The sequence below is a fragment of the Juglans regia genome, chromosome 14 (assembly GCF_001411555.2).
Source record: "Juglans regia cultivar Chandler chromosome 14, Walnut 2.0, whole genome shotgun sequence".
In the NCBI taxonomy this organism is placed as follows: domain Eukaryota; kingdom Viridiplantae; phylum Streptophyta; class Magnoliopsida; order Fagales; family Juglandaceae; genus Juglans; species Juglans regia.
In genome coordinates this window covers 26,282,983-26,303,794 of record NC_049914.1, presented here as the reverse complement: position 1 = coordinate 26,303,794, position 20,812 = coordinate 26,282,983, and the positions used below count along the sequence as shown (strand labels likewise).

At 34.7% G+C, this 20,812-nt stretch overlaps 1 protein-coding gene across 1 annotated transcript; it reads left to right on the top strand.

Moving 5' to 3' along the window:
• Positions 1 to 832: 832 nt before the first annotated feature.
• Positions 833 to 4,591, top strand: LOC108989222 (beta-glucosidase 12-like). Its single transcript, XM_018962760.2, has 13 exons — positions 833 to 991; positions 1,139 to 1,208; positions 1,574 to 1,632; positions 2,156 to 2,231; positions 2,346 to 2,423; positions 2,510 to 2,597; positions 2,696 to 2,951; positions 3,088 to 3,206; positions 3,339 to 3,559; positions 3,666 to 3,697; positions 3,903 to 4,005; positions 4,132 to 4,240; positions 4,322 to 4,591. The coding sequence occupies exons 1-13, from the start codon at positions 833 to 835 to the stop codon at positions 4,470 to 4,472; spliced, it is 1,521 nt and encodes a 506-aa protein (XP_018818305.1). The 3' UTR covers positions 4,473 to 4,591.
• The last annotated feature ends 16,221 nt before the right edge of the window (positions 4,592 to 20,812 follow it).

Below are 20,812 nucleotides of genomic sequence, written 5' to 3'. Positions count from 1 at the left end.
TTTTTTATGAATGTAAGATAAATTTAACTTTTAGCTATTCCATTTATATAAATCTCCACATTAGAATAGCCATTTTTTCATTATATGACAATAAAATAATATAAGATGAATTTAATTTTGACTATTCATATCAAATCTCCAAATTAAATTATCCATTTATTCATTATATAGTAATGAGTAATTAATAATTTTGAAAATTTTTTAATTTTTTTAATTATGAATTTATTTTATTTTATCATATTTTACTATTTATAATATTATATATTAATTTGTAATTGTATTCTAATTATATTTTTTCAATTGTCATTTAAAATGGAGAAAGAAATAATTAATATTAAAAGGAGAGAGAAAGAAATAATATAAAAATGATTTGATGAATGAATAGTGTGTTCCAAATTTAGAAATTAGTTTGGAATATAGCTAATTCAATGTGAGCAATTTATCCACTTAATAGCTAAATTCTCATTAGATTTAGTTTTTAGCTAATCCAATGAGAATATAGAGGGATATTTATGGAGGGATATTTATTAATATCTGAATTTTCATGTTTTTTAATATTATATATATAATGGACCATTTGAAAGGCAGGCATGCTGGGCATGTAAATGAATAAAATGTATAACTCAATTAAAATATGGACGTTCTCATTTTAAAATGATCAATAATTCTCAAGGCATGGGAATGATCAATACCTAAGATACGAGCTGCATTTCTCTGAACTTTAATTATTACCAAAAAAAAAAGAAGCCCAATTGGCTTGTCTCAGCTGCTCTATAAAAAGCCGAGTACGTTAGTCATGATATTCACAATCACACCAAAACTCGTCATAGCGATGAAGGGGTACATACTCATAGTCCTTCTTGTTCTCGTAGGCTCTTTCGCCAACACCAGTAATGCTAATGCTATCACTCCCAGCTATGGCATTTCTTCACTCAACAGGACCAGCTTTCCCAAAGGTTTCACTTTTGGTGCAGCATCAGCTGCCTATCAGGTAAGCTCCAGCAGGTTTTCTACGTAAAATATATGTTCATATCATATATATTTTGAGTTTTTGTACGTTCAAGTTAATTACCTGAGACCTCAAGAATAATTCATGCATATACGTGCATGCCCCAATATTTATTTGAATTCCATTCAGTATGAAGGTGCAGCGTTTGAAGATGGAAAAGGGCTAAGTATGTGGGATTATTACAGCCACAAATACCCAGGTCCCTCTCTCTCTCTCTCTCTCTCTCTCAATCCATTACAAAGTGATATTATTTTTTTATAGAACATAAAGTTCTTGAGATAATTGATTATTTAAAATGATATCAATTAAGGCCGTACGTACGTGGTCCGGAGTTGTAAAGAAAATATCATTTTGGAAGTAGAAAGAGACGAACATTCAAGTACTCTCAGATATATACTGACTGCAGACGTTTTTCTTTCAAGGCCAATCTTTTGTTTTCACATGATATATTACGCGTTCCTAATAAAAAAAAGAAAGAAATTAATGTCTGTAATTACTTTGGAAGGTGTATACCAGTATATCATGTCTTGTTCAACTTATAAAATTTATTCGATAATATTGCAGAAAAGATAGCAGATGGCAGTAATGGAGATGTAGCTGATGATCAATATCATCGCTACAAGGTACGCATATCCTCCTCTCCCCCCCTTCCGGTTTTATAATTAAGAGGAGTAAAAGGTATATATCACATAAAAAAAAAAAAAAAACTAAATATTGATGAGGTAGCACTTTCAATCTGTTTTCATTCTACTATGACCAGGTAGAATTAATGTAAAACCCTTAAAAATTAGGTTGTGTTTAGATAGACAGTTCCGATGATATGAGATCATGTGATGTTTTTAATAGTAATTAAATAAAATATTGTTAGATATAAATTTTTAGTATTATTTTTATTTTGAGATTTGAAAAAGTTGAATTATTTATTATATTTTTATATGAAAATTTAGAAAAGTTATAACGATGAGGTGGTTTGTGTATCCTAGAAAACTCAAATTTAAAAAAACTTCAAATAAAAAAATGATTATTTTATAGAAATTTTATCTAAAAAATTGTATACAGAAGCTCTTTTTTTTCCTAACATTTTTTAGCTCAAAAATTAATTCTCTTAACTAACTAGTGCTATTTTGTCTTTTTTGTAAATTTTAGGAGGACTTTGGGATTCTGAAGGATATGAATGCAGATGCATACCGATTCTCGATCGCATGGCCCAGACTGATACCAAGTAATTAATTACATTTTTTCTGCATCAATGATCTCTTGCAATCTTCCGATGCCTATATATATATATATATATTATATTATAAGTCATAACCATTCATTTGTGTCCTATTTTCAGCCGGAAAGATTAGTGATGGTGTAAACCAGAAAGGAATCGACCACTACAACAAGGTCATCAATGAACTCCTAGCCAAAGGTCATGGACGTCCACATTAACATAGCATATACTAATAATTCACTGATGATAATGTATTAATGGTACTTAAAATTATTGAAATGCAGGTCTTACGCCCTATGTGACAATTTTCCACTGGGAAACTCCCATGGCCTTAGAACATGAGTATGGCGGTTTCTTAAGTCATCGCATTGTGTAAGTGATGATTAATTCACGGCCATATTATCAAAAATCCATATATGGAAATGGGACACTCTAATATATCTGTGCATGCGTACGCATGTAATTTTCAGGGAAGACTTCAAGGACTTCGCAGAGCTTTGCTTCAAGGAATTTGGTGACAGGGTAAAGCATTGGATCACCTTAAACGAGCCTTGGACCTACAGCAATGGTGGATATGCACAAGGGATGTTAGCACCTTTTAGATGTTCGAGCTGGCAAAATCTGAATTGCACCGGTGGGGATTCAGGGACGGAGCCATATACCGTCGCCCACAATCTGCTTCTTGCTCATGCAGCTGCCGTTGACGTGTACAAGACAAAATATCAGGTTCCAATACTATATATTTACCAAAGTTGAAGTTTACACGAACAAAATATGTCTCTGTCATACGTACGTTGTGTTGACTTAATTGCTAGACAAGCCATGGCTTGATGATTAACCAAATCACGTTCACTACGTTCAGGCAAAGCAAAAAGGTGTGATAGGGATAACACTTGTGTGCCATTGGATGGTGCCACATAATCCTAAATCGGAGAAAGACCGTGCTGCCGCGTTACGCGCCGTTGATTTCATGTTCGGATGGTATGTTTTTGTTTAATTAGTTTCTTTCCATGTTCACACCTGTTTTCGTTTTTCAATCTGAGAACAATTGCATCGATTGTAATTCATATCCTGATGATCTCAATTTGTGGATGGTTTTATATTTTGTTGCAGGTTCATGGACCCCTTGACAAAGGGTCGCTATCCCCTCAGCATGCGCACTCACGTACGTGGAAACCGATTACCCATGTTCACCCCAAAGCAATCGAAGCTGGTGAAGGGATCATACGACTTTATCGGATTAAACTACTATACTGCCAATTATGCTTCTGATGCACCTGAATATAAGTCCCTGAACAAAAGCTACTTGACAGATGCTCTTGTTAGTCAAACAAGTACGTACAAATTGAACACTCAAAAAGCATTGATCGATATATATGTTTGTCTCATCATGTATCTAATATTAATTACATCTTTTTTTTGTTTGGCTGTGCATGGCAGCTTCTCGCAACGGGGTCCTCATTGGTCCAGAGGTATATTAATTAACATTAATTTATTTTCTACCATATATAATATTCCGGATCGATTATATGATATTGGATCTTACAAACTAATTAATTAAGAAGCTGCTTTATTGCAAAAGATATCGATCTAATATATAGTTCATTCTGATCCACGTCCTTCCCCACTCTTGGCAAATTCTTATGTAGTGATCAATTCAATTTATATAAATCTCAGGCTGCTTCAAGTTGGCTCCATGTCTATCCTAAAGGAATTTACGATCTTCTTGTCTACACAAAAACCAAGTACGGTGATCCAGAGATTTACATCACCGAGAACGGTAATTTTCTCAACTTTTTTCAATTATTGTTGCATAAAGTCGATGACGAATTCTGATAAAGTGATACTTTCCGGATGTCCCATTTTATCTAATTAAGTTCAACTATAATAATGTTTTATTAATCAGGAATCGATGAGTTCAATAATGCCTCATTACCGCTCAAGGAAGCTCTTGTGGACACCCAAAGAATTGACTACTATTACAGGCATCTTGCACATGTTCATAAGGCTATCGGGTAAGTGCTAATTCATACAGCTCTGTCTCTCTGTCTCTCTCTCTCTGATCTTTAATTCTTTTTTTTTCTTTGGAATATTAGGGCGGGCGTGAAAGTTAAGGCATACTTTGCTTGGTCATTCTTGGACAACTATGAATGGATGTCTGGTTATACGGTTCGCTTTGGTATCTACTTTATCGACTATGACAACGGATTGAAAAGATATCCCAAACTTTCAGCACATTGGTTCTAGAATTTCCTCAAGAAATAGAAAATGAAGATTTTCGCATTACGAACTGTCTATCGAATTGGGGGGTCTCAGATCGATAATAATTGATAATTTCTTCTTCATGAATAATATTGTACTTTGGAATAATGTAATTTTCTTTCTGTACTGGTCGTGGAAACGCTTGCAGAATAATAATAATAACGTACTTTATTTTGGTTCGAATTTTGTTAATTCATTTGCATTTAACTAATTGTCACATTCTGAGTTTAGACCTCCTAATAAATATTCTTGTTATTCTTTATTTGAATGGTAATTATCATACACGATGATAAGTCCTCATGTGATAAATTTGAATAATTTGATTGAGAATATTACGTACGAATTTTAGATTTGAGAAATTGTACATATAAATATAATAATGGACCTTTCTAAAATTAAAGCTTGAATTAGTCTAATGATCGGATTGGAAACCTCTTATCTATTTAATTATATAAAAAGCCAAGTTTTAACTTCCTGACTTGCATTCATACCGCATTAGTCGGTGTTAAAGTTCCCCGCATATACCGCAAATTAACTTCTCAAAACGCATGAGACAAACAATCACGTCGATTCTCATCAGTCTCATGAATACTTAAAATGGGCAAATGCTCTTTTCACTCTTCGAAGACAAAGTCTTGGAAAGTCGACCCTGGAGAAACTCCACAAACTACAAACTAAATTCTAAAGAACGAAAAAAAAAATTCCTGAATATTCAACCTTTTGAATATTATTCATATTAGCCTATATATTATCTATACGAATCGGAGCAATTAATGGTTAGCCTATTATCTATACGAAGCGGTACAATTAATGGCCAAGCGATGCATAGTTTTACAGTTTAAACTCATAGTTCCCGTAAAACACGAAGAAGCCTCAAAATGTTCCTGTAAAACACGAAGAGGCAACCGAATGGTCAAGCGGTGCAATAGTAAATTCTTAAAACACTAAGAGGCAACCAAAGTAACCGAAAAAGAAAACCCGAAGAGGCAAGCGGTTTTCTGAGTTTCAAAAAGGAACTGAAGAAGCGTTTATATATATTTTAGAAATTTTTTTTTTTTTTCTTTCACTTTCTTTTCCCCTCTCTCTCTCAAATCACGTGAGGCCAGGCCAATGTACTTTCTGCATTCAACTGTATTTCGGGTGTGAAGGTGCTCATGAAGTTTGAAGGAAAATTGAAAAAAGGTGACTCTAACTGTCTATCTATGCATTACACATCTAATGTATCAATGTATTACCATTTTATTATAAATTAATTTGGCACATGATGCACGTACATAATGCATGGGTTTGAAAATTCCTCAAGACCATCGAGATCATCATTAACGTTGGGAATATTCCTCTTTTTTTTTTTTTCTTTATGTTAGAATATTCTTGATTATGGTAATAGTTGTACCTATTTTACATTGTTTCAAATTGAACAATTATATATATATATACATATTACATTTTTAATATTGTAAATTGACCATGAAATATTTATTAATTGGTAGAGTAAATTCTTTTATATATGCATACTTCTTTATATATATATTTGGTATATATTTTTTCAAAATTATGATAGCGATTATGTATAATAAACTATTTAAATTTATAAAATTCAGCATAAATAATAGCCCGCACATTGAGCCGGATATGGGCTCGTTATATATAACAGCCTGGTTGTGAGCTGTTTTATTTTCGTACATTTTATGGTTCAATTATCTTGTGTTTGTTAAGAATACATATATATTCATATATACGTATTTATATATAAATATATATATATATATATCAATATGATTCTCTTTTGGGATTTATATTATTTTTGTGATACCCCATATGATATGGATAAAGGTAGGTGGTGTCTAGGATCCCACATTGTTTGGAAATGAAAAAATTCTTGCTCTTTATAAGGTTCCAATGGGGCTCCAATTGTATCATTAACTAGTCATTTTGAAGTATAGATCATGTGATTTGGACCTTCCATTGAGGCGTTATAAATGGTATCCGAGACAGTGATGTAAGGCCCAGACCAGTGCGCAAAGGCCCAGCCTTTTCTTGGAAGAGTGCGAAACGGCGCCGTTTTGGGGTCAGTTCCCCACTTCCAGACATCTCTCTCACCCGTTACCCACCTTCCCCTTCTCGATTTTCCTCTTCTTTTTGTTTGGATTGTTCGTGAATTCGAGTTGTATGCCCTAATATTTCATCATTTCGATTTATCCCTCTGTTGCATCCCTCCACTGCTGCCGATTGTGTGCTTCTCTCTCTCGCGTCCCTCTAGTTCTGCAGTTGGTGTTCTCCTTTCAGACTCGGCTCTTCTCTCCCCTTGCGCTGTGTTTCATCTTCAGGTATCTCTCTCTCTCTCTCTCTCTCTCTCTCTCTCTCTCTCTCTCTCTCTCATTTTACACCTTGATTCTGAAACTCAGGGCCCTCATTGTTGGCACTCTCTCTTTCTCTCCAGTGCAGTTTTTCTTTTGTTTGCTGTGTAATTGTTGTGTTGCTTATTCGTTACTCCTTGAAGCTTTGTAACCATCGAAGCCACCACTGGCGACACTTTTATTTGCCAGTAACCCATTCTTTTTTTTTCTCTGTTTCTCTCGCCCGTACATACAAGTTCACCTCTATTAATTCATTTCACTCCCATGAAATTTCTGGGTCATGTTTTCATTTAGTGTAGTCTGTGGGTTTTTCTTTGGGCATTTTCTTTGTATAAGCGAATATCATGTGTTGGAATGTTCTGAATTTGGATTATTTGGTTGGGACATGCAGTGTTTTTAATGGGTTCTCGGGGTTGTGTAGTGACTATTTTTTTTTATACTATTCAGGTTTTGTACGACTGATGGAGTGGAGTGTAAATTATTTGGAATTGAATTACTGTTGTTTGGTTGGTTTGTAATGATTGCTTGGAGTTAGGGGCCGTTGAAGTGGGATTGATATTTTATTATTTGTGTTTGACGTTGACTTTGGTGGGTGTTTAGGATAATATCAAAGATTAGTATATGGTACTTTGGATTGAAATGCGGCTGTCCAATTTACTATATGGTTGTCTTAGTGAGTTGTTGTTGCTATTATATGGTTTGGGATTATGGGTTTTATTTATTAGATGGAAGTTATGCCAATTGTCGTTTAATACTCGGTGTATATATTTTGTTTCTATCAATAGGTGACGAGATTTTTAGAGGTCGAATTCAAGACATAGATAATACGCTGCAGGAGTCAGGTAAGCGGGGTTCCTATGCTAGGCTTTATACGAGTTATTAAGACTGAGGTTGACTTTCTGAAAACTTTGCATATTTTGTGATAAATTGAGAACTTGGGAAAACAAAACCAACCTCGGTCGCTTATTTGCACTACTCATGAAATCTGTATGAAAAAAGGAAAAATATTTTTGACATGCATTGTGTATACATGAGCTAAATTTTGTCATGTTGTCTCTGAAATCTGAAAAAGAGCGATATTGAGAATCTGAAAATTGTGCTTTTATTTAGAAAGATGCTCCGACTTTTATTTTCAGTATGTGAGAATGATCTGATTATGTTTTGGTGCTCTGTTTTATTTTAATATGGCATCTGAAAACCTTTGGCATGCTGTACTGATTTTGTATCTGACTCTGTCTCTGCTCTGTTTGGGTTGGTACCAACTTCTCTGTCTGAGTGCACCCACTTTGGAAATAAAGTGATTTTATTGTGGTCTTTCCTGTATGCACACTCGGGGATCCGAGAAGAATAAGGAAAAGATTTAACCTCTATCTTTGCCCAGTTTGGCCACCGGGGATATCACAACCCTACCACGGGGGTGAAACATGCTCTATGCTATGTAAGATGCTCTGTTTTGATTTGATGATGAAGCTCAGTTTATGTTATGCCAAAGTACTATAGGTTTTTACTTGTCTTAAAATCATCTCTCTGTTACTTTTGAAAATATGTTCTGTTCTGCATGATAACTCTGGAAAATATTTTGTTCTGCATGCTATACTTTGTAAATGCTCATGTTTGCACGCTAACATATGTCCTCTGCTTACTGAGTTGTTGATAACTCACCCCTATCATTATAATATTTTTCAGATGATGTGGAGAGTCCAACTGAGAACCTGGATTAGATTGGTGAGCATGATTAAGCTGAGGATAGGATGTTAGAAGAAGGAATTCCGATGTCCTTTAATTTTAATGTCTTTTAGATTTAATTATATCTTGGGTTTAGTAAGACTTATGAAATTATTAGTTGGTCTGTTATGACTACCGGGAGATTGTGGACTCCTTAGATTATTTTGTTGCGGTAATGACTTTGTGGAGTTTTCAATGTGATTATTTAGAATACATGAGATTGCGTTTTGATAATAAAGTTTTTGGAGTTTTATTTTAGTTGTGTTGGGAAACATGTTCTTAAGTGACATGTAGTAATTCTCCAGGCCACTCGGGTTTAGGGCGTTACAATTTTATATATAGTTCTTTTTCACTAGGGATTCAAGAAACCTTTATCTCCTCTCTACCTTCTAGGGGTGGGCGCTGTCCCCTACAGCCAAAAGCGTGAGGGTTGATGCCCACAAGTCCCTCGTCTGAGGACAGGGGCACCCGTCCAGAGTAATATTATATACAGTTGTGGAGTGCGTAAACGTCGTGCAGTCGTTTTGAAAAATAGTAGAGTTCACTATTAAAAAATTAATTAATTTTTATGTGGGTCCTATATTTATTCATTTTTTTCAAAATGACTGTACGGCACTTACACACTCATAACTGCAAGTATCATTTCTCGAAAAGTTAAACTTATCACATTAACAACAGATTTTTTGCAGTAGATCGATGATTGGCGGAAATGTTGCTTTTTACGATGATTTTAAACCGACGCAAAAAAATAAATGTGTCACAATTGCATAATATTGACATTGATTTCCGCCAATGCATTTTTTGTTGCTAAAGTCACTTTTTGTTACTATTTGGAGACTGCCACATGCAGAACTTATCGCAACAACAAGCAATATCTGTTGCAGTACTGTGCTTATCTACCAGCACCTGACACTGCCCTGCTAAGGTGAGGTTGGAGTTGATCAGTTTCAAACTTAATTAATTGGTCACATAGCAACATGACTAACTATCACTCCATTAGAATCCTTTTCAGGCATTACAAAAACAAGAAAAAGAAAAATGCTTCTCAAAAGACGAAATACTTAATAACTATATATGAGAATGCTGGCAAATGATCAATTATGTGATATTAATACTTTTAAAAATATTGGATTAAAAGAATTTTATGTGTTAAAATAAGAGTATTAATTAGATAATATGATTTAATTTTATTTGGCATGTGAAATGATTTTCTTGTCTATAATTAAATTCAGATGGGCTCATATAGCTTATGATGTTCCAGGATTTACCAAGAGTTAGAGTTTGGAAAACAATTATGACAAGGAGGCCCATGTACAATAGTTGAAGCCCATGAATATGAAAGACTCAGAGACGAGTTGAGATGGATTGAGATAGTTTGTGAATAGTAGAATAAAAGTTGAATTATTTATTGTATTTTGTGTAGAAATTTGGGAAAGTTATTTTGAGATTTGAAAAAGTTGAATTGTTTATTATATTTTGTGTGGAAATTTAGAAAAAGTTATAATGATGAGATGAGTTGAGATGGGTTGATGTGAGTTTTGAATACAAACAATGCATTAATTAGGCCTAATAGAAGACCACCTGCAGAAGTAAATCAAGGGTACGCCTCAAGTCTACGTACTACAGCTAGGAGAGGAATGCACGAACTTGGGGACCATGAAGAGAAGCCATTACGATGGAGAGGTTGCGATCCTTGGCAAGGAGAGAGAGAATGAGAGAAGATTCCGAGTATAAAAGGAAGAGGAGTTTTCGAGTGAGGGGTTAACTAGTTTTTATTTTTATTTTCCTTCATTTTCGATTTAGCTCTCTCCAGTTTTTATTTCTTTTCTCTTTCAGTTATTTTGGGACAACGTTGTCTGGGTTTTGCCTTTCTTTCTCTGGTTTTTCTTCAAAGCGTAGGGGTGTAACCGGTCCGGTTTGGTCCGGTTTTGGGCAAAATTTGTGACCGAACCGGTATGCACCGATTTTGCATTTTCAAGAACCAATTCTGCCAATGTTTTGAATACTGTACCGGATACTGTACTGGTCAAGGCACTGGAACGAAATATTTTGATACCAGTACCGTTTCGTGTACCGTTTCTGGATAGTCGATATATGAATAAATTATATATATAAATATATATCTAAATTATATTTCAAAATAATAGTCTATATATAAATAAATTATATATAAATACATATATATATATAAATTATAAATAGTCTAGTCTGAATTGGAGGTCAAAAAATAAATTTGTAGTTTGAAAAAATGAAAAAAAAAATTAAAGGCCGAAATACAGGTCGGTACAGGCAGAAATATAGGTTGGTACGACCAGTATTTGGGCCGGTACGAAACACATATGATACATGTACTAGCCACTTGGCCTGTATGACAAATTTCAATTGTACCGGCTGGTTTGGTACGAAATTAAAGACACTGGATTCCGCACCAATTATTTGCTAAACTAGTACTTCCAGTTTTACATGTTCTAGTTCGATCTGGTATTCCGATTTTAATATACTCTATTATATATTATATAATATGTATTATATATTATATAATATATATAATAGTATATTATAGTATATTATAATATATAGTGATATATTAATTAGTAATTTATCACATAATACAAAACTATTTTATATATAATTATATATTATATATAAAAGTTATATATAATATAAAAAATTATAATATATATATGAACCGGTCTAGTTTAAGAAAAAGAAAAATTAGAACCGGATTGATTTTGATTGGTTTTAAGAAAAATAAAACCAATACTGAACCGAACTAAACTTGGTACCTGACCAAACCCACCAGTTCGGTCCGGTTTACCAGTTCACCGGTTATTTTTTACGCCCCTATCGGGGCATTAGTTTTTATTTTTGTGATTTTATTTTGGTTCTTTTTTGGACAACGTGAGTGTCTCGGCTTCGTTCTCAGCACTTCTTGTTCATTTTCCAGAGTGTATTTGAGAGGCTATTTTTGCATTCTAAGGTTTATCCCATTTAGGTTTCTTTTGCTTTTAGATTTTGTGATGGCTTTACTTAGATTAATTTTTGCTGCTAAAAATATCATGTGTAGCTAATTTCTTAAGCTTGGGTTGTGGAATGAGACTTGATTTGTTTTGGGTTCTAATTTAATGCAATATTTTGTTGATAAATATTGATTTCACTTGTTACTAGTCATATTTGAATTGAAAATAGATTGCGGCTCTTGCTCTTGATTTGTTGTTGACGTAAGGCACAACAAAAACTTGAAAATTATCACGACAGAACTCAGTTGATTGTTTATGTGTGTTTGGTTAGTAACGTTGTGAATCCCTTAGGGAAATATTGCAAAACTTGAGCATATCTTTTTATCTTCCGTTTATCAATACCTTGACTGGATTGTTAATCAAGAAAATTATCTAGGAACGGAAATAAAGAAAGTCCCATACCCAACCGAAGTGTTTGTTAATTTGCCTTTTTTATTGTAAACTTTAATTCACGCTCTGACTTAATTTTTGCAGAAATTAAATTCATACTTTTTCTTAATTCATCTTCAAGACTCGTCACATTGCATTTTATTTTATTTTTCATCTCTCATAGTCAATTCATTTTTCACAACAAAATTTCACAAATGCTTGGATAATTTTTTGTCCATGTGGAATACGATCCTGAACTTATCCTTGATACAACTTACACTTCTACACTTGGAAGCACATTTGAGATCGAGTCAAGCTTCTGGCTTCGTTGCAGGCGACAATTGTTGCTTATTAGAGCTTTCCACTAATGTTGAAAGGAAGTTTATGGAGCTATAAAGAGGAACCTCTTCATAGCCTGGGTGATATATGATCTTTTTTCTCTGTTTATTTTTCATTGTCCTTGATTTTCTGCTCTTGTGTGTATAACTGGTTGGTCTGGAGACCAAACATCTCGGCTGGTTAGGACAAAATCATTGACATCTTTTAAATCTGCATCCCTGTCTCTTGAAGCATCATCTGACACTGATAGCATCATGGTTGAAAATGAGCATCATGATAGGGAAATGGTAAATCAAAACAGGACACTGCGAGACTATCTACAGCCAATTAGGACTAGTACCCCTTCTTGCATCATTTTGCCTCTTAATGCAAATGCTTTTAATTTTAATTCCGGAATGATTACATTGCTACCACACTTTCATGGTATGGAATCCAAAAACCCTACTTGCATATCAAAGAGTTTGAAGAAGTTTGTTTCACATTTATGGATAGCACATGCATTGAAGCGGTCATAAGATTAAAATTGTTTCCATTTTTCTTAAAAGACAAGGCTAAGACATGGTTGAATTTCTTAAGACCAAGATCCATTGGGATTTGGCAAGACATGCAAACTGAAATTTTAAAGAAATTTTTTCCCATGCATAGAACCAATGCTTTAAAAGACAAATCATGAATTTTTGCCAAAAGGATTTTGAAACATTTTATCATTGTTGGGAACGAATCAAAGACCTTTTAAATGCATGTTTTCACTATGGATATGAGAATTGGAGAGTTCATAGTTTTTTCTATGAGGGGTGGCAACAAAAAATGAGGCAATATTTAGAAACCATGTACAATGGTGAATTCTTCAACAAAGGACCCGAGGAAGCTTTTGAATATTTTTACTATTTGGCTGAAAATGCCCAATCTTTGGATGTTTCTGACTTGTATGATAGATCTAAAAATTAAAAATGTGTTAGTGGGGTTGGTAAATACCACTTGAAAGAATCTGATGATTTACATGCTAAGCTTGCATTGATGTCTAAAAATTTAGAGTCTTTAAAGTTTAAGAAAGTCAATGAAATTCATGTTTTACCGTCAATTTCTGAAAAATGCAACATATGTGAAGATCCAAAGCATGTGACTAATGCATACCCAACATTTCCTTCTTTTAAGGAAGTTTTTCTTGATCAATCCAACGCTGTGCATATGATTTCTAAGAATTCTTCTGGACCTTATTTTAATAGTTACAATGAAGATTGGAGAAGTCATCCAAATTTCAGCTGGAAAAATGAACAATATGGGCCATCTACACAAGGACAAAGTCAATATACTCCCTATGCAGCAGTTGGCCAAGGCTCGGTATCATCTTATTTTTCAAATCAGCCCTCTCCAATGCAGGAAAAGGGAGTGGAAGACTCCATTCAGTAGCTAACTACCTACAACAATTTATGCAAAGTCAGACCACGATCAACAACCAAAACTCTCAGGCCATCATTGATATCAGAGGGACCCTCACTAGAGTAACCACTACTCTAAGTAACCAAGAGAAGGGTAAATTCCCAGTTCAACCCCAACCGAATCCACAAGGGTAAGGCCAACCATCTCAGAATAATGGTGTAGGGGCCAATTTGAAATCAGTGAAAGCCATTACAACTTTGAAGAATGATAAGGTTGTGGATATCCTTGCCCATAATGCAAGAAATTCTGGTAAAAAAGCTAACCCCCATTTAGTTAGTGGTGAGTCAAGCACTTTAGATCCAAATAATGATGCATGTCCCATACCTGCACATTTTCCACATCATTTGCTTTCATTACATAAAGAAAAACAATATGCTGAAATCCTAGAAATTTTTAAGCAAGTTAAGAGTAACATTCCACTTCTTGATGCTATTAAACAAATTCTTGCTTATGCTAAGTTTATAAAGGATTTACGCACAGTGAAACGCAAACTAAATGTGCAGAAAAAAGCTTTTCTCACTGAGCAAGTTAGTGCCATTATTCAAAATCACACACTACTTAAGTACAAGGATCCTAGATCACCTACTATTTCATGTGTCATTGGAAATTCTAAGATTGGTCACGCCTTGCTAGACTTAGGTGCAGGGGTTAATTTGTTACTTAATAGAATGTATGAACAATTGAGGATAGGGGAATTAAAAGCCACTTCAATCATTTTATAGCTTGCCGATAGATCCATAAAAACTCCTAAGGGTATTATTGAGGATATCTTGCTCTAAGTAGATAAATTCTATTACCCTATGGATTTTGTGGTATTGGATATGAAATTGTCATCCCACTCAAACTCTTCACCAACTGTGATTTTAGGAAGACCATTCATAGCAACTTCTAATGCAATAATTAATTATAGGAGTGGTGTTTTCAAGTTGAGTTTTGGGAATATGACTTTAGAACTGAATATTTTTAACTTGTGCAGGCAACCTCAAGAAATTGAAGATATTCAAGAAGTCAATGCATTGAAATCCCTACTTGCTGAAAATCTTTTGTTAAATTACAATTGTGATGAACATTGGGAGGATTTAGAAGACTCCCTTGATTTAATTGAATCTACTAATGAATTTTCTTCTCTTTGTGCTGCAGGAAATTCAAATGAGATGTAGTAGAAGCTCAAATTTGAGCCACTACCAGCACTACAAGCCTTGGGACAGCCCTCAAATGAAAAGACCCTAGTGCCGGAATTAAAGTCACTACCCTTGGAGCTAAAATATGCCTAGCTTGGGCCAAAAAAATCATCTCTAGTGGTGATTTCTGTACTCTTAACCCCTGAACAAGAGAGTAAGTTACTGGAAATTTTGGCACAACACAAATCAGCCATTGGCTGGTCCATTGCTGACATCAAAGGTATAAGTCCTCTTATTTGCTTACATAGGATATATATGAAAGAAGATTCAAAACCCTCTAGAGAGATGCAAATGAGACTAAACCCCACAATGAAAGAAGTGGTAAAAGAAGAAGTTTTGAAATTGTTAGACACATGTATCATCTATCCCTTTTTTGATAGCAAGTGGGTTAACTCAATCCAAGTTGTTCCAAAAAAATTTGGTATAACTGTAGTGGAAAATAACAAGGGAGAATTGGTGCCTACTAGAGAGACCTTAGGTTGGAGGATGTGCGTGGACTATAGGAAATTAAATGCTATCTCTAGGAAGGACCATTTTCCCTTACTTTTCCTTGACCAGATTTTAGAAAAAGTGGCGGGACATGAATATTATTGTTTTTTAGATAGCTTCTCTGGCTATTATGAAATAGAATTAGTCCCTGAGGATCAAGAGAAGACCACATTCACTTGTCCTTTTGGAAATTTTGCCTTTAAGAGAATGCCATTTGGGCTATGTAATGCCCTGACCACTTTTCAAAGATGCATATTAAGCATTTTCAGCAACTTGATTGAGGACATTGTAGAGGTTTTCATGGTTTATTTTTTAGTCTTTGGGAAAACGTTTGATGCATGTTTGTCTAATTTACAAATTGTCTTGAAAAGGTGTGAAGAAAAATAATTGATATTAAATTGAAAAAAATGCAATTTCATGGTGAGACAAGGGATAGTTTTGGGGCATATTGTATCTCCTCAGGGCATAGAGGTAGATAAAACTAAAATAAACTTAATTTCAAATTTGCATGCGCCTTAAAATGTGAAATGAATTAGATCTTTTTTAAGGCATGCCGATTTTTATAGAAGATTCATAAGAAATTTTAGCTTTATCTCTAAACCTCTTTGTCGACTTTTAATGCATGATATCAAGTGTGAATGGACCAAAGAGTGTCAAAATTGCTTTGATCAGCTGAAAACATTTCTCACCACTGCACTTATCATTTAGCCCCCTGATTAGTCACTTCCTTTTGAATTAATGTGTGATGCAAGTGATTTTATTGTGGGGGCTACACTTGGACAACGAAGAGATAAGCTGCCATATGTCATATACTATGTTAGTAAGACTTTGAATGTTGCCCAAAAGAATTATTCCTCCATAGAAAAAGAATTACTAGCTATAGTCTTTGTATTGGATAAGTTTAGATCATATCTTCTTGGTTCACCTGTCATAATATTCACTGATCATGCAGCTTTAAAATTTTTATTGTAAAAAAAAGACACTAAGCCGAGGCTGGTAAGATAGATACTCCAATTGTAAGAATTTGATTTCACAATAAAAGACAAAAAAACTGTTTTGCCCCTTAGCTACTCTCTTTGTGTAAATTTTTTCATTTCTCTTGCATCATTGATGACAATACTACAATCTAATTGGGGGTGGAAGAGAATTTATTTTTCTATTTGCATGCCTTATACATATGTTGGTTCACCTTGGGGGAGTACTGGTAATGAGTTCAAAGCAGATTAAAATCTCTATTTTTAAATTTTACATGCTGGAAAGTGAACTGAAAAATGATTTGTTGAGGTCATGGAACATGTGGAATGTAGTGCAAATCTGAGTATAGGTCAAAAGGGAAACTTATCCAATTTATTTAGTTGTTAAACCAAGGGAAATATGTCAAAAGTTTTGCTAAAACACACAATACATGCCCAGAATACTTAGAAAGACTACATTGGGTCATTATTTGTTGATTTACACTTCGGTTAGTTGAGACTCTAATGAACTATATCCTAATGGTTTAGGAAGAAATCTGAAGTGTATTAAATGAGAAAATAGACAAGCCAGTGATCAAATAAAAAAAAAAAAAAGAGAAAAAGAAAAAAAGTGAAATAAGAAAGTTTTGATACATGGTTTACTTTTGTGTATTGGAAAATACTGCATATTACCGGGGTCCTTACTAAATAAAAGAGTATGTGCCTTTTAAAGTATAGTAGCGTGAAAGTTGCCACTACAATGATTTTGAATTAGAGTAAGACCATGTGATTATCTCAGATTAGCTGTTATGATTGAAACTGTGAATGCCTCTTGGTTGTAGATCTTGGAATTCTAACCTTATTCCCATGCACTTGAAGGAAAGCAAACTTTGTTACATTTAATTCCCTTGGTTGATTAACTAAATGGTGTATAAATCTTCTAGTTGATTCAAAAATTTAGATTAATCTATCTCCAGTGTTCTTAAACTCAACAAGTTTATTTCATGGCATGTGATTTTCAGATTTATTGGAATTGTAGATGGTAACTTCCCTTTTGTATGATTTCATTCACTTTATTTGCTAGATGCTAGCAAAAAGTTAGTTGGGGTATGATAAATGGTCAAATTGGGCAGGTTTGGGAGCTAAAACAAAACACAAAATTCTCATCTCATCTCATCTCATCATTACACATTTTTCCAATCCCCATACAAAATATAATAAACAATTCAACTTTTTCAAATCTCAATACACCTTTTTCAAATCTCAAAACAATAATAATATTAAAACTTAATATTTTAAACTTCAAAATAAAACACAAAATTCTCATCTCACCCCCCAAACCTACACAAAACCAAAACACAAAATTCTCATCTCATCTCATCTCATCATTACACATTTTTCAAATTTCTATACAAAATATAATAAATAATTCAACTTTTTCAAATCTCAATACACATTTTTCAAATCTCAAAACAATAATAATATTAAAACTTAATATTTTAAACTTCAAAACAAAATACAAAATTCTCATCTCACCCCCCAAACCTATCAATATCTTGGGTTAAAAGAGTTTTATGTGTTAAAATAAGAGTATTAATTAGATAATATAATTTAAGTTTATTTGGCATGTGAAATGATTTTCTTGTCCCTAATTAAATTCAGATGGGCTCATATAGCTTATGATTTTCCAGCATTTATCAAGAGTTAGAGTTCAGAAATAAATTATCATAACAAGGCCCACGTACAAGAGCTGAAGCCCATGAATAGGAAAGACTTAGAAGGACTCCTGGACTTGCAACTAAAGATTTAATTAGGCCTAATAGAAGACCACCTGCAGAAGTAAATCAAGGGCACGCCTCAAGTCTACGTACTGTAGCTAGGAGAGGAACACACAAACTTGGGGACCACGAAGAGACACCGTTATGATGGAGAGGCTGCAATCCGTGGCAAAGAGAGAGAGAATGAGAGAAGATTCTGAGTATAAAAGGAAGAGGGATTTTTGGGTGAGGGGGTTAGCTAGTTTTTATTTTTATTTTCCTTCATTTTCGTTTGGGCTCTCTTCAGTTTTTGTTTCTTTTCTCTTTCGGTTTTTTTGGGACAACGTTGGCTAGGTTTTGCCTTTCTTTCTCTGGTTTTTCTTCGCAGCGTTAGTTTTGATTTTCATGGTTTTATTTTGGTTCTTTTTTGGGCAGCGTGAGTGTCTCGGCTTCGTCCTCAACATTTCTTGATCATTTTTCAGAGTGTATTTGAGAGACTATTTTTGTACTCTAAGGTTTATTCCATTTGGGTTTCTTTTTCTCTCAGATTTTGTGATGTCATGTGTAGCTAATTTCTGAAATTTGAGTTGTGGAATGAGACTTGATTTGTTTTGGATTCTAGTTTAATGCAATATTTGTTGATAAATATTGATTTCACTTATTGCTAGTCAAGTTCAAATTAAAAATAGATTACAGCTCTTACTTTTGATTTGTTGTTGACGTAAGGCACAACAAAAACTTAAAAATTATCAAGACTTCTCTCAGTTGATTGTTAATGTGTCTTTGGTTAGTAAGGTTGTGAATCCCTTATGGAAATATTGTAAAACTTGAGCATAACTTTTTATCTTCCGTTTATCAATGCCTTGACTAGATTGTTAATCGTGAAAATTATCTAGGAACGGAAACAAAGAGAGTCCCATACCCAACCCATGTGTTTGTTAATTTGCCTTTTTTATTCGAAACTTTAATTCCAGCCCTGACTTAATTTTTGCAGAAATTAAATTCATACTTTTTCTTAATTCATCTTCAAGATTCCTCACACTATATTTCATTTTATTTTTCATCTCTAATACATTTTTTTTTTACAACAAAATTTCACAAATGCTATGATAATCTTTTGTCCCTGTGGAATACGATCCTGGACTTATCCTTGATACAACTTGACACGTCTATACTTGGAAGCACATTTGAGACCATGTCAAAGGTCTCGATCATCTGATAATGATATTCTTGGCACTGCCAAAATTCAGGTTCAAAACCATGCATATGGTTGTAAGTTAAATTCATCTTGTATATATGGTTGGAAGAGTTTATAAGTAATGTAAGTTTCTGCTAATTAATGTGATGTCGGCCGGGAAAGGTGTCAACAAACTATATATCCTTGTAGCTTGAAACTGTAGAAGTGGTAGAAATTTGTTTAAAAATATATTTAGATAAACATGCAAGCGACTCGACATCAAACCAATGTGAACCTCCAAATGCAAAGTGTTTTGATCTATATCTGCAGTACTAAGGCGGCGTATATATCCCTCCAAATTTATTAATTGCCTTTAGTACTTTTGACTGAGAAAAAGCATACTAAAAAATTTTAAGAATTACAATAAAATCAAAGATAAATTTTAGAACAATCCAGTTGCCTCTAGTCATGCTGTCCATATCTTAGCCATGACAGGGACATGCCCCTTGGCCAGCCTACATGCATGCATTGGCCCGTGCCTTGACATGCACGGGGCGCTCAGCATGCATGCATGCCATGGCCCATGACGTGATGCGCACGGGGCGCCCAACATGCTGAGCCACAAGCCCAACAAGGTTAGTGGCCATGCGCAGCCCAGCGCACAGCTTGGCATGTGCACACATATGCACACAATCCTGTGCCGCGCATGGCCCTTCGCATCCACCTGGGCCGCATGACCCTGCGCATGCCCATGTGCCACAAGCCCATGCACGTGCGCTTGTGCCACACAACACTCAGTAGCACATCCCAGCCCCTGCCCCATGTTGCACGCCAGCGAGGTTAGTGGCATGCCTTCGCATGCATGCCATCTAGCGTACGACTCCAGCCCGTGCCTTGCAGGCAAGGCCAATGGCATGCCCACCAAGCATGCCATCTAGCACATGGCTCCAGCCCATACCTTGCAACTTCAATGCCTAGGCCACTAGCTTGGGCCATGCAGAGCCAACGCCATGTGGCACCACCACACATGGTTCATTGCACATACCATCAGCAGGCTTTGCATTGCACCATGCCATGCCCACCAGCAGGTCCTTGCATGGCACCATGCCATGCCCGTTGGCAAGCCATGTCGTGTCCACCAGCCATGGACCAAACCGAAGATCATGCACCATCCTAGCCAACCCATGGACTCATGCATGCCATGGGCCAATTTGGTTATTGCCAACTATGTTATTTTATTATTATTTATTTATTTTCTAATGGACCTTTTGGAGGTTTTCAATTTGTAATCTTTATAAATAGAACCTTAGTCATTTGCTTTAGGATCTTTTGGCAATTACTTTAGAGGGAGATTATTTGTTTAGGAGATCATTATTCGATGCTTTTGCACTTGGGATTTTTGGGTGAAATTCGTGAATCCCAAAGAAAGGATCACTACCTTGCAATTCATTGAATATGTGTGATTCAATTTATCTTTTATTCAAACTTTGTGAAATTCGTGAATCAAAGTTGGGTTGT

Excerpts from the sequence above, each read along its gene's own strand:
- LOC108989222 (XM_018962760.2), top strand. The coding sequence starts at position 833 with ATGAAGGGGTACATACTCATAGTCCTTCTTGTTCTCGTAGGCTCTTTC. Across the intron at positions 3,560-3,665 it reads TGCTCTTGTTAGTCAAACAA|CTTCTCGCAACGGGGTCCTC; the intron begins GTACGTACAAAT and ends TGTGCATGGCAG. Across the intron at positions 4,006-4,131 it reads GATTTACATCACCGAGAACG|GAATCGATGAGTTCAATAAT; the intron begins GTAATTTTCTCA and ends TTTATTAATCAG.